The following is a 26,087-nucleotide window of genomic DNA, read 5'->3' as shown; positions in this document are numbered from 1 at the left end:
GGCTTAAGAAGTAAATAACCCAAGGAATTGATAAATGTGCTACTGGGCTTTTACAGGGTCTGTATGACCATTGAACCTGTTATCAAATATCCAATGAGCCAAAGCCCTGAATGAACAGTAATAAGAGCTCAGCACAGACAAGACCATCTTCTGTGACTTCATTCAATCCACAGTTCGCAACCAGAATCATCAAGTCATCAAACCTGAGTGGCCCAAGGTGTGAGGCCACATGGGAAGATATTGGGAGCCATCAGCTAGCTGTGTGTGCCTGTGCATGTGTGCCTGTAGGGTGGAAAGTGGTTCAGGGCGATACAAACATCCATCAGAGTTCTTGGGCTCTAGTTCAAAACTGTTCTCTGAAGTGCTGAAGAGTTGTTTTGTTTCAGAACACTAATGTATTTTAGAAAAGAAAGAGAATTTTTAAAGGCAAGTCATCTCTCATCCTCTTTCTTCATTCATAGGGCCAGAGAAGTGGTATTTCTGGCATGGGCTAGAGGCAGGAGACTCTATAAATACAAAGCCATTAAACCCCATGCAGGGGGAACCTGATCGGGGCTGCCTTTTAATTTCCTGACATGAGTTGGCCACTAACCCAATTACCCAGAATCCCTGGAGGAGCCCTCTGCCTTCCCGACAAGCACAAAGAGACTGAGAGCGTATTGCATGGACGGCAGCCCAGCTTTCACGGAAATCAAATATCTTTTAGAAAACACTTGGGGAAAGGCAGGCCAGTGGCTGAGGGGAGGAGGAAATGGGGTGGGCCTGGGAGGCTGGGGGCCTGAGGGAGGCAAAGTGAGGTGAGGAGAAGGAGAAGTTTGCAGGGACAATCTGTGCAGGGTGATTTGCTGAATTTCCAGATGTGGGGGTGGGGTGCTATGAAATGCAGCAAAGGGTTTTCCAGGTTCTCTGGCTTAGGAGCCATCAGGCCACACCCTCGCCCATCAGGGGAGACTGTCTCCATGGTCCTCCCAAGGGAGCCCCTCTCATCCTCATTTTAGACCCCAGATGGGGTCCGCCCAAGGCAGATGCCACCTCCAAGACTCGCGCCAGCAAATCCAGGAAGAGAATCAGGGCAACTGGACACCAATATGCCCTGCCTAACACAGTGGTTAGATTGCCGAAAACTTGAGCACGAAACGTGATTATCTTTGAATCTAATACTGTTTTAATGTGCCAGGGAAGCTGACTTCTTAAAGCCAGCCCACAGCGGATCTTATTAAGGAGTTGTCCCATCTGGGCCTCACCTTGGCCTGGTGATGGAGAACAGGTTTCAGCATCAACACCCCTGCTCCACAGGTGAGGAAACAGGTGTGTGAGAAAAAACAGACATGGCAAGGACACCTCAGAGTCAGGAGTGGATGTGGGCACCAACTCCTAGCCCAGAGCAGATTTTGTATTCGGTTTCTTATAAAGAGAATCATTACCCTTTTCCCTGAAGACACAGATTTTCAAACACTGGGTTAAAGTGAGACAGACCCTTGGACATCACCTAGGTTCCACAGCTGAAGCTTCCAGAGCCAACAGCAGCCTCGAGGCAGAGGCTGAGCCAAAGAAAGCCCCACTTCTGACTTCCCTAGCAGGTGCTAGGTGCCCCCCCCCCCCAAATCATGTGGCAACCTCTCAGGTCATTTTACTTAAGAAAAGAAAGGCTGTAAAAGGCAATCAGAGCTGCTAGATAGAAGAGGGAAACGGGTGGGGAGGAGGGGGAAGGTGGCCTTCCATTCTCCACTTCCCCGGGCCCCTCCCCCAGAAGACCCAAGAGCCCAGAGCCTGGCTCCCCAGCACCCGAGGCCCACTATGGAGCCTTGAAGATGGCAGGCCATCTCGGGGAAGACTGGAGTTTGCATTTCAGGGTCAGGTCAGAGTCTGAAAGGAGACAGAGGGAGGCAGGGGTCTGCGCTGACTCTGGGAACCTGGGCTCCCTGCTCATGGTGGGGGCCAAGGTGGAGGGGGGTGGGGGACGGCACCCCCAAACTAAAGCAAGAGCCAGGGCAGCTGCCAAGAGCTACTGCCTGGCAGAGACCCAGGCTCAGCAATAAGGTACATTCCTCCTAAGGGGCCGGTCCCCGTGGAGCTCCTGATCCCAGCATCCTGCCAAGGCTCGGTACCGTGGGACGAGCTCAATGAGCTAAGTGGAAGCCTTGGAGCCTGTGTGTCACCTTCCCCCGCCAACTGTGGGGGCAGGGCAGGGCCGGGGAGGGGAGGGGAGCGTTCTAGGGTCCGAGCCTCCTCCTGGGGCCCAAGCTCCTGAGGGGCCTCGGGCCGGACCCCGGGAAGCTCACCTAACACATGCTCCCAGCTTCCGCCAGCAGCTTCAGACACCCACTCTGCATGTGATCTCAGGTCCATGCTCCCCCCACCCCCCAGCATCCCATGCCATCATCCTGGGGCACACAGCATCCGTCTCACTCCTCTTAAATGGCTGGGCTGCTGTTGTTGATGGATTGCGCCCTTGGCCATCTGCTTCCTGGCCTGTGTGGATCGCCCTCATCATTCCCCCTCTCTGGAGACCACTAGGAAGTACCCCAACTCTCTTCCCATCACGGAATAATCCCTAAAAAACCTCTGTTCAAGGGTTGCCAGGTGGTCCGGGGATTGAGCGGCCATCCCCACTTTTTCCTTATCTCTCCGTCCCTGGGACTGGCAGCCCACCCAAACCCTGACCTGTGCTGTGGGGAGGAGACACAGCAGAGCACGGGGAAGCTCCAGACCCTGGGCTCCGGGATGCACACCCCTCAAACCAGCGTGAGTCCTTACAGAACTCGGTTTTGTCCCCCTTCAAATTCTTCAGTATATTGACAGCAATCAGCTTCCTTCAGCTCCCAGCTCTTCAGATGCTGTGAAATATGCCTAGAAAGGCTATACACCCCACCCAGGAAAGGCTGCTGGACATTTGGTTCCCAGCTTGAGTCAGGATCCTCACACCAGCTTCCCAGAACATCCTTACAAACTTAAGAGCAAGGAGTCTCTCCAAGGCTGAGAAAGCCTCTGGTTGGTTCCTAGCAGGATGCAGGAGGGAAGTCAGGAGACCAGTGCTAAGGCACGCCTCTGCGGACATTTATTCACAGTTTCCTCATCTGTGAATCCCAAGATGCTCTGGAGGAGCAGAAAGAATCTGATGCAGAAATCAGGGGACCTGGTTCAGGCACTAGCTTGAGTCCCCCACCCCCCAACGGAGGGGTGGACCAAAATTGGGTAGAATCAAATAAATAGACAAGTCTTTCAGCAGGTCCAGTGCAGCCTCTTTCTAATCTAGGAAGAGGACTGACTTTTTGGTCGATTCCTCCACTCCCACTTTGCAGAGCAGCTGGCCTGTGAGTAAGAGTTGAGTGGCCTTCTCCATCTCAAAAGCTTTACATGAAGCAACAAGTAAGACATGCAGTTTAAAAGTTTAAAAGTTGATGAGACATGTCGACACCAGGGTTGTGGAAGAACTGCGCTGACCTGAGGTGAAGGAGGAGCCCAGATTGGAAGACAGAGGGAGGGATCCCCAATTTCCACATCACAACAGTGTCCAAGTCATCCTACTGACAAAGCACCTTAAATTTGGGCCCTCAAAGAGGCTGGGAGAAGGGCCTTGGGCTCCTCAAGGCTGGGCTGTAGAAGCCTCTCCCAGCGAGGGCCTGCATTCCAGTCCCCTTCCCTCCTAGCCCCTCAGGATCAGATCATCTGATCATCATCACACACTTTTTTTCCTGCCTCCTCCCTTTTCTGGAAGGATCCCAGGGCCCTACATCATAAAAGCTAATCTGTAAGAACTGTCCCCTTGAAAGCGGTGGAAGGAAAGAAACACACAGACGCACACACACACAGACACAGACACACACACACAGACACACACATCCCATTTCCAAGTATGCTACTCAGTGAGCGTCATCAGCCTGAGCAGGTGGACGGAGAAGGTGGTGGAGAGACCAAGAGCCATGCTGTCCTAATAATGAGAAGCACAGTCACTTTAAATTTTCTACTTGCCACCCTAAAGAAGGTTAAAAAGAAGCTGGTGATGTCAATGTCATAATATGTTTTGTTTAACCCAGTATACCCGGATTGTCATCATCTCAACACGTAATCATTTTAAAAATTATTACTGCCATATTTCACAGGCCTTTTTACCATCCTGGTAAGTCTTCGGAGTCTGGGGTGTGTTTTAGACTTAGAAAGCGTGGCTCGTGCTGCCGCGTTGGATGGCGCGGTGCTAGAGGAGAAAGAGGCACAGGACAGAGGAAGGAAAGGGGGAGGGCAGGGGACAGGGGCGGAGGAACACACTCGCCAGGTGACGGCCACGTCCGGGGCAGCTGCCGAAGCAGAAGCTGACCCTGGCAGGTGAAGAGCACGGACTAGTCATCCTTGGCCTTAAAGTCTCTGCACCCCCACACTACATAGGCCACTGAGCATCTCAAGCCTTCATTCCCCGGGAGGAGAGAGAGGGTGCTTGTTCCCGAGGAGAGCCTTTCCCAGCAGCACCAAGCCAGCTTTCTAAGGGCCAAGTGGGGCTGTGATTCCCCAGAGGACCCTTGGTGGAGAATTTCCAACCCCCTGCTTCCCAAACCCCACTCCCGAGGTTGTGGAGAGCTCTGCAGAGGCTGGGGGGCTGCACATCTGCCTGCAGGGTGGGTGAGATAGCAACCCCGGGGATGGGGCCTTCACCTGGGCTGCAGGGAGAGACCTGTGTCTGGGCGCTGCCCGGGGAGCGCGTCCAGGGCTTGCTGGCATCTCCCGGGGGGTCTGAGCCTCGCCAGGGAAAGGCGAGCTCGCCTGGGACCCGGGCCTCGGCTTGGCCCCGTGTGGCCAAAGGGGGGCTCTTACCTTCCTTCAACATCCCCACTTTGAGGCATTTCATGAAGCGACAGGCCTGGCAGGACTTGCGCCTCCGTTTCGTGATCTCACACTCGTTGGTGGCCGGGCAGCTGTACTCGATGTTGCCTGGAAGCAGACACAGAAGTGTTGCCGGGTGCATCCGGGCCCGCCGCTCCTACCCACCAGCCACAGGCTAGACGGGAATTCACTGACCAGCTCACCGCTCCCCCCCACCACCCCCGAGGTCCCCACGGAGCAATGGCTTTCAAAGGATGAAGTGCTCCGAGGCACTTTTCAGGGTGTTTCCACCTCTCTTAAACACAGAGACCCCAGGGCCAGAGGTCAGGTCAGCCAGGCAGTCACAGCTTTGAAGAGCAGTCACCTAGTTTCAAACAAGCTCAGCACAGATGTGAAGTTTCTTTTAATTAAAAAAAAATTTTTTTTGACACGCACGCAGTGCGCTATTTATTTATGGCTGCGCTGGGTCTCCATTGCTGCATGGGTTTCTCTAGTTGAGGCCAGCGGGGGCTACTCCCTAGTTGCGGTGCAGACTTCTCATGGCCGTGGGCGTGTGAGATGGCTTTCTCTTATTGCAGAGCACAGGCTCTAGGCCCATGGGCCTCAGTCGTTCTGGCGCATGGGCTCAGTAGTTGTAGCTCGCGGACTTAGGTGCTCCGCAGCACGTGGAATCCTCCTAGACCATGGCTTGAATCCATGTCCCCTGCACCGCCAGATGGACTGTCATCCACTATGTCACCAGGGAAGCCCTGGTCACCCACAGTCTTGAAGCCACCACGACCTGGGACCTCAAAACTCACTGAGCTGACGTTTTATCCAAGGCAGGGAAAGTTTATCCCACTGCTGACCGGCCCTCTGCCCTCCAGCCTGGGCCCCAACTCATGGGAAAAGCTTCTTGGCAGCTCTGAGCCCATAGGAGCCAGGGGCCTGCCTCCCACATCCCACGGCCGAGGCCCAGGCCACCCAGCTTGGCTGACCTTGAGAAAAATCACTTTTCTCTCTCTCACCGAGTCACAGTTTCCTCATCTGCAAAACAGTTGTAATAACTGCTAAATGAAGGATCAAGCAAGACCGTGGATGTAAACCTGCTTTAAAAATTGTAAAGCATGATTCAATGGAAGCTGGTGAATTTATAAGCACAGTTCCTCGCTGCAGAGGGAATTTGAGGTTAATTTTCCATGTCACCCCTTAAATGGGTGATAATGATGAGTTCCATGAACCTGGCCCCGTGCCGTGGAGGCTGCGAGCCCTGAAAAGACAAGGTGTGCTGTTCACGTCATCGCGATGGCCTGAAATCAGCTCCTGCCGCAAAGAAGCCAGGCAAGACAAACCTGCAGAAAGAACGACCTACCAAACACTCATAGCAATTCCATGAAATAGGTGCTCACACCATCCCCAGTTTACAGATGAGAAACTGGAGGTTTCCAGAGTGGTTCTGAGCCATGGAACTGTATAAGTCTTGCTCAAGATGAAAGTGAAAGTGTCTGACTCCTTCACGACCCCATGGACTGTAGCCTGCCAGGCTCCTCTGCCCATTGGGATTCTCCAGGCAAGACTACTGGAGTGGGTTGTCATTCCCTCCTCCAGGGGATCTTCCCGACCCGGGATTGAACCCTGGTCTCCCGCATTGCAGACAGACTCTTTACCTTCTGAGACAATCAACTGATTTTCAAATGCTCTGGGAAGGTCACTATTCCTCTTCCAGGCCTCTTCCCAGGAGGGCTGACAGCATGATTGTGAGAGGCTGCAGCTGCCTTTCTTCTTCTTATTATTATTTTTTTGCTCATCATGAATTTTTTGGCATCAGTTCTTATATTTATTTATTTTTTGGCCACTTCCCCTGACATGTAGGATCTTAGTTCCCCAACCAGGGATCCAACTCATGCTCCCTGGACTGGAAGCATGAAGTCTTAACCCCTGGGCCACCAGGGCAGTCTGTGGAGCTGCCTTTCTAATGTTGGGGTGCAGCCTCTGTCCTGAACACCCTCCCCAGTCCTCATTCATCTCACAAATGTGCACTGTGCAGCCGTAACAAGCCTCGAGGCCTAAGGAAAGGGGATGGGGCTGGAGACAGGCACGAGGAAGATACAGTATAGGATGGCGGGCCACGGGGGCCCGCAGGGGGCCGCGGGGGGGGCTGCAGTGGACCGCCAGGGGGGGCGCGGGGGCCCGCAGTGGACCGAAGAGCTGTTCTGTGTTTATTTTGCCTCCTCAGCACCCGTCCCCTTCCCAGTTGGTGCAGTCTGCTTGAGTCTGGTTTTCAGAGAACAGACTCTGAACTGGTACAAACCCTCTGTTCCCACCCCTACCCGGGTGCCACCTCCTCATGGAGCAGGGATAAGTAATGCCCATCATCACCACCTGCCAGAATCTTCCTCTGGAACCCAGCTTGCCCAGCAAAGAGCAGCCTCTGAAAGGCCACACCCAGCCCATGATAGGGCTTAAAAGGGCAACTCCCAGGCCTGCCTGTCCTCGGAATCTCCCACACATAACCCCTCCATTTTAGCAGTAATAAATAGCCACCTTTATTGTGCACCTACTATGTGCTCCCTCCATCCTCACGATGACCCTCTGGGACCCACCAGTGCCCCATTTCACAGATCAAGAAACTGAGACCCAGGGAGTGGACGTGAGCTACCCGAGGCCACACAGAGCCCCTGTGCCACCCCTGCACCCCACAAGGAGCTTGAGGACCTCAGACAGGCCCCTGCACCAACCCAGTAACTGAGGTGGTCTAGAGGAAGTGGGGACTGAGGTCTCAGTCTCCCCATGAGTCCCCTGTGTCATCCACTGTGACACGTTGCATTTGGAAACCACTTACTATTGGATTTTTGGAGAACAAGCATGAACCATTTCTACCACCAAAAAATGCTTTGAGTAATGACATTGAATGAGTGAAACTCGGTCAGCCGTGTCTGACTCTTAGCGACCCCATGGATTGTAACCCACCAGGTTCCTCCGTCCATGGGATTCTTCAGACAAGAATACTGGAGTGGGTTGCCATTTCCTTCTCCAGGGGATCTTCTCGACCCAGGGATTGAACCCAGGTCTCCTGCATTGTAGGCAGATTCATTATTGCCTGAGCCACCAGGGAAGCCCCCTCCCCCCCAAGTAATGACATTACTGAGTCCCAATTACAAGGTGCCTAATATACAGAGTACTCACCACAGCTCAGTGAGGACTCTGAGCCTCATTTCTCACCAGTAAGAAAACTGAAGCTCACAGATGTCTATTTGCGTGGAGCACCTTACAGATCCCTCTCATTCTTTTTTATTTTTTTTTTTGGCTCCAATATACAGCATGCGGGATCCCAGTTCCCCAACCAGGGATCGAACCTGTGCCCCCTGTATTGGAAGCATAAAATCTTAACTACTAGACCACCAGGGAAATCCCTCTCTTTCTCATTGTTAAGTCCAGCCAGCACCATCTTTCTGTGGGGAGGGGGTCCTGAGGTCATCCTCTGTGGAGGACAGGAGGTAAAGAGAAGAAAGGGCCTGCGTGCCCCTCCCTTCTATGACCTGACCCTAATCATCTCATAGGTAACTTGTGTAACTTCAGGGGAAATAATTTCAATATTCACATAAGCATGATAAACTTAAAAGAGAAACAGGGAAGGGATAAATTAGGAGCTTGGGAGGAACAGATAACAAACTGGTATATATAAAACAGATAACAAGGACCTGGGTATAGCCCAAAGGAATATATTCAATACCCTGTAATAACCTATAATGGAAAAGAATCTGAAAAAGGATATATTTATGTATAACAATCACTTTGCTGTATGGCAGAAATTAACACATTGTGAAAAAGACAGAAAGAAAGAAGGAAACCCCATACATAAGCCAATTATCTGTCCTGGCTTAGAAGGCTCTGCAGAATTTGTCCCTGGCCTCTAGCCCACTCCCCCACATCACCTCCAGCCTCACCTTCCCTACTGCTCTATGAGACTATCAGTTCCTGGATCTCAGGGACCTCCTAGGCCCCCAGGCCTTTGCGCCTTAGAACAAGCCCACCCTGTTCCTTCCACCTCCTTGCCTCACGCCCCGTGGGAAGGTGCTCCTTCTGTCCATCACCCGGATCACCACTGTCTCCTCCTCCCAGACCACTCCTCCCCATAGTCTCCGTGCTGGCACACAGTAGGCGTTATGAAGCGGCTGCAGTTCTGCTTTTCATATGCTGAATCTTTCACTTCCCAACAATGCTGCAAGTGAACACCTCCCCTTCCTAATAATGAAAAGGTTGAGGCTTTGGTTCTGCTTTGCTCCACTGGGCTGTGTGCTCATGGGGCCTGGGGCATGGGGACTCGGGCCACCTTGAGATGTCACTTCCAGGCAGCTAGGTGTTTGCATTTACTGGTCTCAGCCCCTCAGCCAGCCCTGTCAATCCCTTGAAGGACAGGTCTTGGGTTTCTCGGGGTTGTCACTCTAGCCTGGGGTCAATAAGTGTCTGTTGATTTGGTACCGGTGTACTCCCTTGACAAGAGACTAAGCATTAACAACAAGAACCTAGAGATGTTCTTGACCCTGTGTGTATGTGTGTGTGTGTGTGAGAGAGAGAGAGAGAGAGAAAGAGAGAAATCTAGTTTTATTTATTTATTTTTGTTCCCTTCAATTTGTTTTATGGCCCCAGCGGCTGGCTGCCAGCAAACCCAGGCTGGTGGCCTTGCCTTGTAATTTCGGTAAGTGCCTTCTCGATAAAGTGATGAGATTAATTCATCAGAATTCCTGTGGTCTCTGGAGGGCCGTCTAGGAGAGCACAGGAGCTGGGAGGGACACACATACACATACACACACACACACACACACACACACACTCACACTCACATACACACACTCATCATGGCTGAAGGGTGGCAGGGTTGGGGGTGGGCTCTCCCAGGACAGGGACACGGCCAGCATCTAGCATAAATTCAGCATTCTAACTTGGGAGTGTGCCCAGCATAGGCGCATGCAGACTCCACCTCCGGCAAAAATCACTCGACTTCTCTGGGCCCCAGTTTTCTCATCTGTCAAATGGGCACAGTATGTTCCCATCTCCTAAAGTCCTTTGGATTCAAGGACAGAAAGCACATCAAGGGCTTGGTGAAGTGCACACACTGGGCAGCAAGCAATCAAAGTGAACATGCTCATTTTTACATCCATCAGGGCTGTCAGGGTACATGTAGACAGAGGACTCCAGGGTGACCCCTTTCTGGGTGTCAGACCTGAGGCCAGCCGCCCACTCTGACAACTAGGAACATGAGGACCGGGTCTCCCGTGGATAGACCTCAGAGCTAATATTGTGTGTGTGCCTGTGGGAGGGAGACAGGAGCGATCTGGATTTTCAGTAAGACCTCGAGGTGAAGGGGGACCCTCCACTATCAACTCTCTTTGTGCCCAGGAGATGGAAAAGCCCAGGGGCAACCCCATCAGCTGTTCTTAAACAGTTGCAGAAAAGCGGGTAAGTCCTCTCCCAGGGCTCAGGGATGGGGGGCTGGAGGGCTTAGATAAACAGTTCTTGAGGAATTTATGGGCTCTGAGTCTGCTGGCTGACATCAGAGCCTGAATGGCCACCGTCTTCAGCTCTGGAGTGATGGGCTGGGCTGGTCCCACTCCCTCATTTATATGACTCCTGAGGGACAGAGATTATCCCTGCCATCTCGGCAGGGTCTTCAGCTCTCCACCCTTCCCTCCTCCTTGCCCTCCAGCTGATGATCTGATTCATGCCGCTGGCTTCAGCTGACGTAATTGGCAAGGACAAGGCAGCATCAAACTCTTACATCTACCTGCCTGCCGGATCCCTCCATCTGGAATTCCTGTGAATTTCTCATACTTCCTCCAGCTGAACCCATCCTCACCCAGACTTGCTCGTACTCTATCCCTTGTCTCAGCAAAGCCATCACTAAGCCACCTGCCACCTGGGTCAGAAACTGAGAGGGCATCATCGATGCATCTCTCTCTGTTAGGTCTAAGGTCTTTTTCATCCTACTTGCCTGATATTTCCTGCCTCGTTCCCCTTCTGCTGCAGCTCGCTTCCACGACCGTCACCTCTTGTCTCACCTTTAATGTACTTGCCTCCTTTTTTTGGTTGTGCCATTTGGCATATGGGCTCTTAGTTCCCCGACCAAGGACTGCACCTGTGCCCCCTCCAATGGAACTGCAGAGTCTTAACCACTGGACTGCCAGGGAAGCCCCTTCACTTGCCTCCTCTTATTTCCATGTCCTTTACAGTCTCTCTTTGGAGGAGGAAATGGCAACCCACTGCAGTATTTTTGCTGGAGAATTCCATGGACAGAGGAGCCCGGCGGGCTACAGTGCACGGGGTCGCAAAGAGTCAGACACGACTAAGCGACTATCACTCACTCACTTCCAGTCTCTCTACCCCCACACTGACCCTGGAGAGATGGTATTAACTTTCCTGTGCAAAATGCCTCACCGGACCTCTGGCTCATGACACGCACTGACACTTAATTCTGCAGGCCTTCCCAAGAGCCCAGTCAAGGGCAGTCAGGGAGTGAGAACTATCACCGAAGAATGAAGGAAGTATTTAAAGAGCACCACTGAAACCAAAGAAGCCAGAGGGGATTCCAGATAAGAAATAAGCCTTTTGTACCACAGGACCTCAAAAGCCTCAGGTGTTGAAAACACAGCAGAAGATGGAGGGAGGTTTAGGATTGAAAAAGGGAATTTGCTGGAAGTCTGTATTTAAGAATAAGAATGGTTGGCTGATTCATGTCAATGTATGACAAAAACCACTACAATATTGTGAAGTAATTAGCCTCCAACTAATTAAAAAAAAAAAAAAAAGAATGGTTGGATGGCATCACCGACTTGATGGACATGGGTTTGGGTAGACTCTGGGAGTTGGTGTTGGACAGGGAGGCATGGTGTGCTGCAGTCCATGGGGTGGCAAAGAGTCAGACACGACTGAGCGACTGAACTGAACTGTATTTAAAGAGCACCACTTCATGTGGCCACCAAGAATCTCCCCACAGCCTGCACAAGAGAAACCAACATAATCTCTAGAGATCATAAGCAAGAGAATCGAGACTCGGGAACATGAGGCTCAGCTGAGAGCAGAGGGAAGCTGAAGCTGAAAAGAGGATGACTGAATATTGCATACCAAACAGTGAGACTACTCAGCTTCACTGCCCAAGCCTACTTCCAGAATCCTAGCAGCCAGATGGACACTCCACCCACCACTCCCATCCTCCACCTCCTGCTCCCCAACCTGAAGATGGAAAGAAGAAACAGCATCAGAGGAAAGAGCAGCAGATAAAAATAAGCCAAAGGAGAACTCCTTCTATACTTTCTAATCCCTACTGGCCAAGGATTATCACTACATTTTGGGAAAGCCTTCACTATAAAAATTAACCAGAATGAGCAGCAGGAAAAGTATATGGAAAGAAACCAAGACAAGCAGAGTATTAAAACCTCTATAAGCAATTGTCAGTATACTATTGACTTGAGAAGGTAAAAACACTGTACTCAGGGATTCCCTGGAGAAGGAGATGGCAACCCACTCCAGTATTCTTGCCTGGAGAATCCCGTGGGCAGAGGAGCCTGGTGGGCTGCTGTCCATAGGGTCACACAGAGCTGGACATGACTGAAGCGACTTAGCATGCATGCATGCATGCACTGGAGAAGGAAGTGGCAACCCACTCCAGTATTCTTGCCTAGAGAATCCCGTGGACAGAGGAGCCTGGTGGGCTGCTGTCCATGGGGTCACATAGAGTTGGACATGACTGAAGCGACTTAGTTAGCAGCAGCAGCAGGGATTCCCAGGTGGCACAGTGGTAAAGAATCCACCTGCTGATCCACCTGCCAGGGGACACGGGTTCGATTCCTTGTCCAGAAAGATCCCAGATGCTGTGGAGCAACTAAGCCTGCATGCCACAAATTTTGAGCCTGTGCTCCCAACCACTGAAGCCTGAGCACTTCAGAGCTTGTGCTTGGCAACGAGAAGAGCCACTGCCATGAGAAGCCCAAGGTCCACAACCAGAGCAGAGACCGCACTCGCCAAAACTAGAGGAAAGCCCACACAGCAACAAAGACCCAGTACAGCTAAAAATAAATTGATTAATTTTAAAAAATACTGTGCTCATGAAACAAGAACAGCATGCAATAAAAAGAAAATATAAAATGGAGGTCATAGAAATTAAAAATACAAAAAATTTTGGACAGTAGGCTAGAAAAGATGTAGGAATTAGAAGATTGATCCTGGAAGCTCAATATCTAACTCTTAGAGTTTTCGAAAGAGCGGACAGTGGAGAGGAAGTTATTAATTATCAAGGGAGAAAGGGAGGGAGAGAAGGAGGGGAGGGATGAAAATGTTTAAGACCTAATGAATATATGTTTCTAGATGAAAAGACCTGCTGAGAGTCCAAGAATGAATGAAAAAAGAACTTGAGAAAATTATAGCGATGGAGAACAAATTAGTGACTGCAAGGTCAGGGAGGGGAGAAAAGGGAAGGTGATGTGCCTGTAAATAAAAGGGTAGTGCCAGGAACGCTGTGTAATGTAACTCTTTTGTATCTTGACTACATTGGTGGTCATAGGAATCTGCAGTGATAAAACTGCATAGAACACACATGCGCATACACACACTAGTAAGTACAACTAGTAAAATCTCAATATGGTTGATGTTTATCAATGCCAATTTCCTGCTTGTGATATCTTGCTATTAAATATATATAGTTATGTTACATAACCCATATACATTATGTCATACAGCTATGAACAGTTATGTATGGTACATACAGTTATGTAAGATGCTACCACTGGAAGAACTGGATGTACACAGGATCTCTCTGTATTATTCCTTATAACTGCATGGGAATCTACAGGTACCTCAAAACAAAAAATTATAATAACAATATTATTACAAAAGACCTACACACACAACATAGATTTTTTTTTTGTCATGGAAGACAAAAAGACATCCTAAAAACTTTCAGTGAGAGAGTAAATACAAGGATCCAACACAAAGGATCCGAATATAAAGGATCAAGAATAAGATTGGTCATCACATCTCAGACTACAAGAGGGAAAAACTCTCTGTGCCCACACAAATACACAGAACTCACGTGCATATTCACCACTCTTCTTTTCTACTTAGGATTCATCATCTGACTTTGTTTATTTAGGTTGGTTATTGTCACTCTGTTTGCTGCTATTTTCCAACACCTAGAACCATACCTGAGAAAGAGTGAGGCCTCATATACGCTTTCTAAGTGAATGAATCAAACTTCCTGACAACAACCCTAGAAGCTAGAAGACAGGGCAGCCATGGGGTCCAAATTCTGGGGAGAAATTAGCTTCAACTAGAATTTAATATATGGGTTGAAGGATTGAGTAAAGACATTTCCACACATCCAAGATGTCAACAATTTTACATGTGCTGTACCTTCTAGCATGAGCCCCCCCTCAAAAGGGAAGGGCCAAAAAGAGGAAGAGGCATGACCTGGAAAACAGAGGGTCCAACCAGGAAAAAAGTCAAGGGGACATTCAGGAAGAATCGGCAGTAGGCAAATAGATTTAACCAAAAAGTGTGATATAACCATATTCAGACAATGGGAAGATGGAGAAATGTGTGTGTGTTGGGAGGGTTTGTATAATGGAACTAACTCTTCATCTTCCATAACAGGAAGTCAAGAAAAAATGTGAAATTGCTAAGTCAGTAAGTAGAGATGTAAAGTCAAACTAGTAACTAAGAAGATGAAGGGCTGGAAGAAAGATTTTCTTAAATAGCTAACTTTAGATCACAGGGGAAGGGGAGAGAAGGGGTAGGGTCAGGGACTGTTATTTTTCACTATGAGTTACACTTTGAGTCTTTTTACACTATGTGCACACATTATTTGGATAGAAGTTAAAAATTAATTTAACATTAATTGTAAAATTAATTAAAGTTAATTGTAAAATTAATTGTAAAGATAAAATATAACCTCGAGGAAAAGCACATGAGGCACTTTATGGTCTGGCTACCTCTGACCAGTCCACGCTAACCTTGCTTCCACCTAGGTCCCAGTCTTTCATCTCCAGGAGACCACGCGGAGCTTCTGAGCCATCTCATACCTCCCTCCAGCTGAAACCCCTCCTGGTAAAGTCTTCCACATCCTTGGAGCCTCTGCACTCCCAGGGCCTTTTTTGGTGACACCCTCTTCTTTTCTGTTCCAGGCAGGTTTATATGCCCCTTCCTGTTCGCTCCCCAACAGGTCTCACCCATCACTCCCTTCCCCACCCGATCCCCAACTGAAAGCAACAGCTTAATGTTCCATCCTCAGGATTTTGCATGCTGTCCTCCCTTCTGAACTGTGTGCTTACTGGGGATCGAGACGGATAGGTCTTTTAATTCTGTACCTCAAGTACAGTGCCGGCCACCTGAAATACCTGTTAATCAAATGAATTTAAAGCAAGAGCCCCCATGCAGAGAAACCTAGAATTCAACGGTGACCTCCCAGTTGTCAAATGCAATCCCCTCCCCTGGGCCTTCTCTTCCTGAAGCAGCAGACGCCCATCACACCTCTTAAAACCCACTCCTCTGTTAGATTTCATCTCCCTTCTCTGCAGGGACTCTTGCAAGCCCTCTGAGCGCTTCTGTTTTTATTGCATAAAATCTAAGATGCTTTCAACAGTAAGATTGCACCATTGTTTTATATACCACCAAGAAAGACAGAGGAAACATCTGCCAATCAAAGTTTGGCTATGCTTCCTTGCCACTAGCATTTTCTTCTCCCCTCCCCCCCGCTTATTAAAAGAGCTCTCTGAGATTTAGGTTCAGATTTAATCATATAGCATTCTTGTGCATACATGAAAGGGAAAAGATAAGAAAAATAAATTGAAGATATTGCTAAAATTTCTCAGTGTGACTCTCCCGAATGAATAATTTTTGATCGAAGTCATTATTTTCATGTTTTTCCATGGAATTGTCATCTCTGCTAACAAAGGAGCAGATGATGCTGTGCTTTTCAAGTGTCCCTTGTTGTCTCGGGGCTTTCATTCCAGGTCACTGGCCCCTTTCGGCAAGTTTTTAAGCCGTCTGTGAAGGCAGTGACAACCACGCATCGTTGTCACATAGCAGACAGTAGTCGGCCCAATTCAGAGAAGTTATATGGTTCGGCAAGTTTTTAAGCCGTTTGTGAAGGCAGTGACAACCACGCATCGTTGTCACATAGCAGACAGTAGTCGGCCCAATTCAGAGAAGTTATATGGTGGGACGGCTTCCCAAGTGGCTCAGTGGTAAAGAATCCACCTGCCAATGCAGGAGATGCGGCTTCAAGCCCTGGGTCGGGAAGATCCTCTGGAGAAGGAAGTGGCAACCCACTCCAGTATTCTTGCTTGGGAAATCCTATGGACAGAGAAGCCTGGTGGGCTATGTCCATGGAGGTCGCGAAAGAGTCAGACACAACTGAGTGACTAAGCAACAACAAAGTAGGCTGTTAACTAGATCTCTTAACTGGACTATTAAAATCTCCTCTTAACTGGTTTGCCTGACCTTAAACTCTCCCATTTCATTGCCAGAATTACCTTTCTAAAAGGAGATGTGATTAATTCCCTGCTCAGAAATCTTCAATGGCTTCTCATTGCCAAATATAAATAACAAAGAACAAATCCTATTTATTTAATACCAGGCACTAAGCTGTCATATACCAGACACTAAGGTACACACTGTACTTGCATGTCTCATTTAATTTCTACAAGAATATTCTAGAAGCAGGAGGTATTTATTAGCCCCATTAATCCCATTTTATTGAAAAGAAAATTAAGGCCCAAAGAAACTCAATAACTTATCCAAGTTGACACCACTAAGAAATTGTAAAGTTGGGAGTCTAAACTAACTGAAGCAGCTCACGCCAAAGTATTCCTCTGTCCTCTTCCCTCACGCAACTTGTGAAGCCCTTTGACATCCGGTCCCACGCTCTGTTCCAGCCCCTCACACACTCACTTCCTGAGCAGAGGGCACTCAACTCCCGTGGGCCTGTTTTGCTGTTCTTTCTGCCAAGCACGTTCACTCTTCACTCCTGCTTAGTTGCCCCTTCCTCTGGGAAGTCCTCCCTGCTCTGTGTGGCGGACTTTCACCCTGTGTCTCACCTGACTTTCCCCCTGGCTGTGCCTCTGAAAAGAGGATCTGTGATTGTTCTTCCTGGCACTCCCCCAGTGCCTTGCAGATAGTAACATTTTTGTGGGTTTAATTGATTCTTTTTGTGCACATGAGGAAACCCTGGCCAGAGCACCCCAGGCCCTGCTCAAGGTCAGCTGCTGGCTGGCAAGTATCAGGCCTAGGACAGCACCCCACTTCCAGCGCCTACTTACTCCTGGCTTTTTCTTTGCATCCTTGTCATAGTCTCTTTCCCCTGGGATCACAGGCCTCCTTCTCCAGGACAAAAGGCCTGGCTGCCATCCAAGGCAGGATAACGCATCAATCACCCCCTGCCCAGTCTCCTCGGGGAGTTTCCTTCCAGGCTTGCATCTGGGCCCCAGGTGAACAGAGGAAGCTTGGTTCCAGGGCCTCTTTCTTGTTCCTTCCCATCTTAAGGAGCTGCTCCAGGAGCCTCCTGGTGACCTGAAAAGTTGGCCACGTGCCCTGGGAATGAAGGGAGGGGGACAGGGTGGTCGTACCCTCTGCACAGCCCTCGTGGCCAAGCAGCGTGTGTTGTCAATGGCTTCCACTCCTTCTAGAAGGAGATTCAAATGTGACTCTCACCAGGCCCCAAGACTATGTCCGCCTCTCAGCCTCTTCTCCTTCCACTTGGCCTTTGCTCACTCACAACAGCCACAGTGGCCCTCCTCCTGGTCTGAAACAAGCCTGCTGTTTCCTGTGCCTGGAATGCTGGCTCCAGGATTCAAGTCACCTTCTTAATGTGGCCTTACCTAATCCTCTTAAATTAGACCCCCTCTCTCAGCCACCTTGGACTTCCCCAGTAGCTCAGATGGTAGAGAACCTGCCTGCAATGCAGGAGACCTGGGTTTGATCCCTGGGTTGGGAAGATCCCCTGGAGAAGGAAATAGCAACCCGCTCCAGTATCCTTGCCTGGAGAATCTCACGGACAGAGGAGCCTGGTGGGCTACAGTCCATGGGGTCGCGAAGAGGAGGACACAACTGAGCGACTAACACTCAGCCCCCTTAACTCTCATCACTGGCTTTTCTCTTGCGCGGCGCTTGTCTGGGTCTGTCATTTTGCTTCTTTATTTGTTATCGTATTTACTGTCTGCCTTACCCTTACCTAGAATACAAGTCCACAGAGGCGGACCCATGGCTCTGTCTTCAGCTCTTGGCACAAGGGTTTCGACTCCGTAAAGTGTCACGAAAGAACCGAACAACTGCTTCACAAGCTTCGATGTAAGGCAGGAGGTCCCCTCAAACACTGCTCTTTAGAAAATAGCAAGTTGCTTTCTATCTGGGTCTTTGTGACGTGTCTCTCATATCAGAGGTGCTGTGCCAGTCACTTCATATTGAATAATGGCAATTCGAGGAGACCCATTGCCCTGAGAAGACCCCAATCAAGGCCTGTCACCCAACTGAATCAGTAACAAAGGCAGGAAGAAATTTAAAACAAATTTAGTAATCCCCAATAGCAAACACCGGGACTCGAAAGCAGTATAGTACCTGATATGTTGTGGAAACCATAATTGTAAATTGACCCAACTACTTTTTTGCATGCTAAGTCACTTCAGTTGTGTCCAACTCTTTGCAACCCCATGGACTGTAGCCAGCCAGGCTCCTCTGTTCGTGGGATTCTCCAGGCAAGAAAACTGGAGTGGGTTGCTGAACCCTCCTCTAGGGGATCTTCCCAACCCAGGGATCAAACCTGTATCTCTTACGTCTCCTGCGTTGGCAGGTGAGTTCTTTACCACTAGTAATACCTGGGAAGCCCTAACTATACAAGTATGTAAACAACAAAGACTTACTACCTAGCACAGAGAACTATACTCAATATAATCACCTATAGTGGGAAAGAATCCAAAAAAGAATATATGTGTTTAACTGAATCATTTTGCTGTACACTTGAGACTAACACAACATCGTAAATTAACCATATTTCAATTTTTAAAAACTGACACAACTGAAAAAGAACTATCCTAATGATCTAGGAAACGTACTTAGGGCTCCAAATAGAAATTTGAGAGATAGCAGCATATCCAGGCTCACAAAACCTCCCATAACAGAGACGGATGTGTGTGAAACAGAGATGGAAGGCAGTGTGCTCTGAAACACCACGCTAAGCAACTCGACTCAGAAAGTGGCTCTGGAGAAGGCAAAGACACTTTGATCAAAGAGTCATGTGAAACTTTGGCTTAACCCTGACTTTTGAAAAAAGAAAAGGTTTTTCAAAACATAATACAGGGTCTTATAGAATGTGAGTGAAAATATGCAAGTATAACAAACAAGCATGCTTATAACTAAACATGTGACTATTTTATCTAGATCCTAAAGGTTTAGTTATATTAATTAGCCAAGCGTCTTTGGTTTGCCCTTGGGAAAATGATAGATCACTTTGGGGATCGCCTTCTACTCAGACACATTGAGAAATTCCTACGGGCCAGGTACTGTGGAAGGGCATGGGGCTCGGTGGAAAAATCAAGATCAATGTAATGCCACCCCTCAGGAGATCCCGGGAAAGCAGACGAGCGACGGCAGTGACGGTGCAGTGGAGGAAGTATTATCCATATGCAGAAGCTTCACAGGAGGGGCAACCAGCGAAACAGAAGGCAGGGTCCCTGCTGAGAGGGTCAGGGCTTGGGGGTACAGCTTGGCATGGACCCCTACGTGGTCCCTCAAAAGGCCCCCCTCATCACTGCAGTACTCATGACAAAGGTTTTCACTACTGTGGGTCAGTACCACAGCCCAGAAACCTGTCTGGGTCAGCCACAGAAAAGGGCTCCATCTCTGACAGGATGACTCACATTGTCCAAATTCAGGGACCTGATGGATAAGCCTGGGGATGCCAGCACACTCAAGGATGAGGAAAACGTGATCTGTCCAGCCAGCATTCTGCCTAACCATCAAGTTCACTGCGAGCAGAAGACCTGGGAGGGACATAATGCCAAAGGGCAGGGGGTTGTAAGTTTGTTTTTCCTGCAAAAAGCCAGAAAAATGTAAACCCTTTATGCTTTGTGGCCTGAACGTCCGACTACTACTCCACCAAAGCACCAATACAGAGACAATTTGTAAACAGATAGGTGTGGCCCTGTTCTAAGACAACTTGATTTACAAAAGCAGGAAGCTGCCTGCAAACTGTACTTTGCCCACCTCTCCCGTCCCCTTCCCCCATCCCCACAGAGGCAGCCCCCAGCACGGGGCTGAGTACTGGGAGCCCACACGCAGGGACTGCTCAATAAATATTTGTAGGCAGGGAATGGGATTCTGAGGGCTTTCTCCTTAAGTCTCTTGTGACTCCTTGGTTCCCATAAATTTCTTCTCCTATTAGCGTAACCACTGAATAGAGCAGATGGAAGGAATCTAAAGAGGGAAGGGAGGCTGGAGGTTGTGAGCTTAGCATGACTTTCAGAGCTGTCCTGGCATTTACTTTGCAAATGGATTATTATTGCATGTGACTAAAGGCCTTTTTCAAAAAGCCCTGAATATCCTCCTTAACTGGGGAGGTGCTTAGGAGACTATGCCCTGGGCTGGAAGCCTAAGGCAATGCCTGTAGCCTCACGTGCTCTAAGCATTTGATTCCAGCATCTTGAGGGCAGGTACTCTGTGTCTTTCCCTGAAGCACCTTACTCAGGAAAGTAAAGAAAAGTGAAGTCGTGTCCAGCTCTTCGTGACCCTATGGACTATAGCCCACCAGGCTCCTATGTCCCTGGGGATTCTCCAGGCAAGAATACTGGAGTGGGTTGCCATTTCCTTCTCCAGGGGATCTTCCTGACCCAGGGATCGAACCTGGGTCTCCCACATTGCAGACAGACTCTTTATCCTCTGAGCCACCAGGGAAGCCCCTTACTCAGGGCAGGGACTCAGTTAATGCTCTCTTGGTTCTAAGCTCATCTCTGGGGTTGTCCAATTGTAGGTAATTTGTTTCCTCTTTATAATTTTTCCCATTTTCTCCAAATTTCCTACAACTATTATGCTCAGAGACAACAAAATCAAAATCTTTGTTAGAACAAAATCAAAGAATTGATAAAATAACCAGAGCAATCCATCAGCTTTAGATGGATAGTCCCTGTTCCAGACAGATATGTCTTTCTGGTTGTAAATGAATAACTTTTCTTGTGACTAAGAAAAGGGACCAGAGCAGGCCAGTTCCAATGGCACTAAATGCTGCTGTTTGTCTTTGGGCTTCTAGGAAAAGATCGTTATCCTATTCGTGGGAGCAAATAATGAAGACTATTTACAAATCCTTCCTGTGGGCCCTTACTGAGAATGTTCTCAGCACCCAGGTTGCTGTCGAGGGTGTAGCATGATTCTTGAGTCATGGTGTCTTGATTCTTGGTGTCTTGAGACACCAGCCTCTGCTTTCAGAAAATTTGATCCAGAATTCTCCAGCACATTAAAGAACAAGGAGAGAAGAAAATGTAATTGTTTCTTAAAAGGCAATTTTTCAAAAACTGACCTTCAGGAGTCTCAAATAGTGGCAATCTTACCAAGATTACTTCCCAATTTGAGAAAAAAAACACTCCTCTTTCAGTGGCTTAAACTGTTTTAAACATCTCATGTTTATCCGTCCAATATCCAATGATATTGATTGGATATGGAACTGGGGGATTTCAAGCCTGGTTGAGACTTAGAACTGCACACAGTGTTCTTCACATCTAGAAGTTCCAGGGCCTCTTCCCAGGGCTAGCAGGGATCAGCATACATCCATTCACGGTGCTGAAGGCTAGCGGGGGGCCGGACAGAAAAGGGCTCCATCAGTATTTGCTGAGAGAAGTTGGTACCATGCTCCTTCTAGGAAAGGTACAGGGAACTGGGGCCTGGGGTTCTAGGAAACCTTACTTTTTTTACTGTTTTGTTCTTTTGTACTATTTGAATATTTGCCATATTTATATTTTTAAAGGGTCATTTAAAGCTAAATTGGTTTCCCTGGTGGCTCAGACGGTAAAGCGACTGCCTGCAGTGCGGGAGACCCGGGTTCGATTCCTGGGTGGGAAGATCCCCTGGAGAAGGAAATGGCAACCCACTCCAGTACTCTTGCCTGGAAAATTCCATGAACTGAGGAGCCTGGTAGGCTACAGTCCATGGGGTCACAAAGAGTCGGACACGACTGAGCAACTTCACTTTAAAATGGTTTAAATCCTGCTAAGTTAAAACAATAATTGTACTCCTTAATGAGATTACAAAAACCTGCTTTGTAAGATAAAACAGATTATGTCTGTTGTCTAAGTAACAGTGTCTTAAAGTGAAAGAAAGTGAAAGTGAAGTCGTTCAGTCGTGACCGACTCTTTGTGACCCTGTGGATGGTAGGCCACCAGGCTCCTCTGTCCATGGGATTTTCCAGGCAAGAGTACTGGAGTGGGTTGCCATTTCCTTCTCCAGGGGAATCTTCCTGACCCAGGGATTGAACCCGGGTCTCCCGCATTGCAGGCAGATGCTTTAGCCTCTGAGCCACCAGGGAAGCCCATAGTGTCTTAAGGAATACTGCAAAAGTGAAACTAATAATTGCAGACATTTATTTAGTGCTGCCAGGCCAAAACATGAATGCTTTATATATATATATATATATATAAAAACACATCATATATATTGCATTATTTACATATGTGCTTTATATATATATGTAATGCATCATATATAATGCATTATATATATATAATGTACATACAATGCATTATATATATATATATAGTATATAATTAAGCCTCTTTTTAACAGCTCTATGTGAGGTAGCCATGACACCATCTCACCTCTCCTGGGAGCAAACTATAGCAGAGAGAAACTGAGGCAGCCTCCAAGGGCACTGAGCAGTAAGGTAAGGGATGGAGCTGGGCGACCCAGAAGCCCACCCAGCAGTTGGACAGGTCAGCACACTGTTTCAACTAACACATAAAACTGGAAACACCCTAGGACCCTTGATTAGTTTAATAAGTAACTTCTCACAAGAAATTTAAGCAAATATTCGTTGAGTGAACAAACCAAGAATCATCCATGGAAACTCAGCCTGTCTCTTCCAAAAGAGAAATAGGGGAGGGGGAAAGGGAGGATACCCTCAGACCGCCAGGCAGGGCAGGGACAGGAAAGCACCCCTGAGTTTTCTCTAGTCTGGTTTGCAGTCTCTGTCCCCAGGGGACAGCATCTGCTCATCTCAGTGACCCCCACAAGCAGGGCTTTTGGTCTATCCTAGCATCAGGCTGGCACTTAGTAGGAACTCACAGATGTCAATGGGATGCATGAAGCCAGGGCTCTACCTGTGAGCTACTGTAGTAAGAATCTTTGCTACCATGCGCAGCCATCATTATCCCCAATTTACCCAGGACTGACCTCTCAGAGAGCACTGGAGGGCTCTTTCCCACCCATTGAGAGAGGCAGCCACCCCATGGCCGTCAGAACATGACTCAGCCAATATGCACACGCTCTGTGAAAAGCCCTCATAGATGGGCCATTCAGGGATGGGACAGGATGAGCGGCCATGGGGAGATTCCCTTTGCTCTTCCCCGACTGTTTAAAGATAAAGAGAGTAGTCATAGTCCACTTGTGCAATTACAAAGTGAAAGTGAAGTTGCTCAGTCGAGTCCAACTCTTTGCGACCCCATGGACTGTGGCCTACCAGGCTCCTCCATCCAGGGGCTTTTCCAGGCCAGAATACTGGAGTGGGTTGCCATTTCCTTCTCCAGGAGATGTTCCTATCCCAGGGATTGAACCCAGATATCCCACACTGTAGGCAGACGCTTTACTGTCTGAACCACCAGCAAACAAAATGAGAGACCCATTACAGCTCCAGAGGTCTGGAACTGCAGGGCAAATAGGGCTGCTAACATTTTTCCCCCTAGAATCAGCTCTTTAGGGTCACACATTTGAGAATGTTTCCCATCCTAGGCACACCGAGGCATTCGTGCAGATCTTCCGGGGTCCCCTAAGGGGGTGAATGCCATTTCAACAACAGTCTGGGAGTTAGAGCCCATGTCCAGAATCCCAGGATGAGAAGCTACAGGAGACGGAAAGGAGAGCCTCTGGAACCTGGCATTCAGAGGCGCCCAGACCTGCGCCAGCAGCTCGCTCTGGGGGATCACTGGCTCCCTGCCGGACCGCACCCCCACCCCTCCCCTGGCCCGCCCGGCGGCCCCGCACCTTGGATGGTCCTCTTGAAGAAAGCCTTGCAGGCCTCGCAGGATGCCACGCCGTAGTGGTAGCCGGAGGCGATGTCCCCGCACACGAGGCACAGGCGCTTGGGGATGGCGTTGAGCATGTACTCGCACTTGATGGCCGAGTCCTCCATGAGGCCGCCGGCACAGTCCTCGTAGCCCTTGCGGCACGGGGTGCCTCCCAGCCCGGCGCCGGCGAACATGGGCGGCGAGTCCAGACCGTTGGCGTGGGCGCCCAGAGCTAGACCGAAACCGCCGCTGGCGTCCGACGAGCCGCTGGGGCTGTGGTGGCTGAGGGCATCGATCCCCGAGGACGGGCTGGACGGCTCGGTCTTGATGAAGGAGCCGCAGCTGGAGCCCAGGTGCCGATCGTCTGCGGACATCCTGTTCAGCAGCCTGGGGACACAGAAAGCAGGAGTCAGCTGGAGAGGGTGCGGTGAGTGTGACGTCCCCAGGAATTAGCTTTGGGCTCCGGGCACTGGGCGGGTGGGGTGGCTGGGAGGGGCCTTATGCTAAGGTATTGGTGAGATAAAATGCTGGCGGGGGTGGGGGAGAGGTCGATTGGGCTGGGGGAAAAAAAAAAAACGGCACAGGCCAGAGTGAGTTTCTGGCATTAGCCCCCAGAACCTTCTGAGTCCTCAAAATGAAAACTATGTTTGATCAATAAACTTCAGATGAGGCACCCCACCCCTCTGCAAACTGCTGGCCTAAAGGGTGACAAAACGTGGTAACCTTCAGCCAAAATATCTGGCCAACCTTCCCACGCAACAGTAATAGATTTGAAAGTCCGAAGGTGACAGCGCTCAGACCAGACACCCTCAGAACCACGACCCGAAGACCCACTTCACCTGACCACCTCCCCAGCCCCACCCCAGGGCAGCAGGTAACCCAACCTTGGAGCTTCCCATGAAGGCCACCATCACTGAGACTGGGACCAGATGTGCCAAGTCACCTGGCCAGGGCAAGAGGCAGGGCTTGTGGCCAAGGCATCAGCCAAATTGGCCGCCGTCTGGGGACCCCCTCTGGCCGGGGCACATCTGGAGGGTGGCCCCCAGGCCCCCTCTCTCATTCCCCTCTGTCACCCCAGAAGAGGTTAGCCTCCCCCTCAAGAGACCGTGCCTCCATCATGCAACATGAGGGGGCCCTCCAACCCCGACTCTGAGCATCACCCCGCTGATTCTTAACCTTAAGTTTCCACCTCTAAGCACCCCTGCCTCACTGCAGAGTCAAAGGAGCAAGAACAGCAAGGCCGGATCACCACGAAGGGTCAGAAAACATTTCCCATAGGGAAAACCCCTCCTCCCAGAACCGCGATGGGTGGATGAGAAGGCAGACAAAATAGGACTCCCGGGACCAGGGGAGGGGCTTCTCTCCCAGGTGAGCAAGAAGAGTGAAGGGCAGGGAAGTGCACTCAGGGAAGTCCAGCCTCAGCCCACACTCCAGAGCTCTGGGCCAGGCAGGCCCTGGAGTCAGGAGGCTGGGTCATCTGTCCACCTGTCCATGTCCTGGCCTGGCCGGGTGGAGGTACAGAGGAGGCCGTGGCGGATGCCTGAGCAGCAAGCGGAAGTTAAGAAGGAAAGGTCCTGGAGAATGAAGGGGGCTGGAGAAGGTGGGAGTTCAGCCCTGTTCATGCCAAGATGGCCCTGGCTGGGAAGAAGGGAGAGTCCTCGCATTGGAGGAGCCGGGAGTCCCAGTGCTGGAGTCCTGCCTCCAATGATGCTCAGAGGCAGCCCCCTGTTTTCTGAGCAGCTCAGTGAAGAAAGCATTGGTCTCCACATGGGGAAGGGGCTCTCCTATCACACCCACAAAGCCCACCCTCACAACACAACCTTGGCCACACTTACCCACACCACCCAAGGCAATCACGATGGGGAGTGGCCTCCCCTGTCCCCAGTCCCACCAATGACTTCATAGTCACTGCCCCTCCCAGGGGGCTGTCCCATCCATCTACACTTGAACGTGTCCGGAGGCATTGCCCCGCAGACAGTTCTAATCAGAAGTTGGGAGCTCTTTCTGATAAGAAGGATAAAAGATCCCTAAGAGGCTCCTACT

General features: G+C 49.7%; 1 protein-coding gene across 1 annotated transcript in view; it reads right to left on the bottom strand.

Annotated features, from left to right (window-relative positions):
• ESRRB (estrogen related receptor beta) overlaps positions 1-24,424 on the bottom strand; it is a 55,231-nt gene extending 30,807 nt beyond the window's left edge. Inside the window, exons 1-2 of the mRNA XM_020892317.2 lie at positions 24,022-24,424; positions 4,807-4,923 (exon numbers count right to left, since the gene is read on the bottom strand). Of these exons, the coding sequence (XP_020747976.1) occupies positions 4,807-4,923; positions 24,022-24,418 (514 nt within the window). The 5' untranslated portion in view covers positions 24,419-24,424. The remainder of the gene's footprint in view (positions 1-4,806; positions 4,924-24,021) is intronic.
• Between the last annotated feature and the right edge of the window lie 1,663 nt (positions 24,425-26,087).

This window comes from Odocoileus virginianus, chromosome 6 (assembly GCF_023699985.2).
Source record: "Odocoileus virginianus isolate 20LAN1187 ecotype Illinois chromosome 6, Ovbor_1.2, whole genome shotgun sequence".
NCBI classification, from domain to species: Eukaryota; Metazoa; Chordata; class Mammalia; order Artiodactyla; family Cervidae; genus Odocoileus; species Odocoileus virginianus.
Note: the sequence above shows the minus strand (reverse complement) of the source record. Positions and strands in the feature narration are given on the sequence as shown.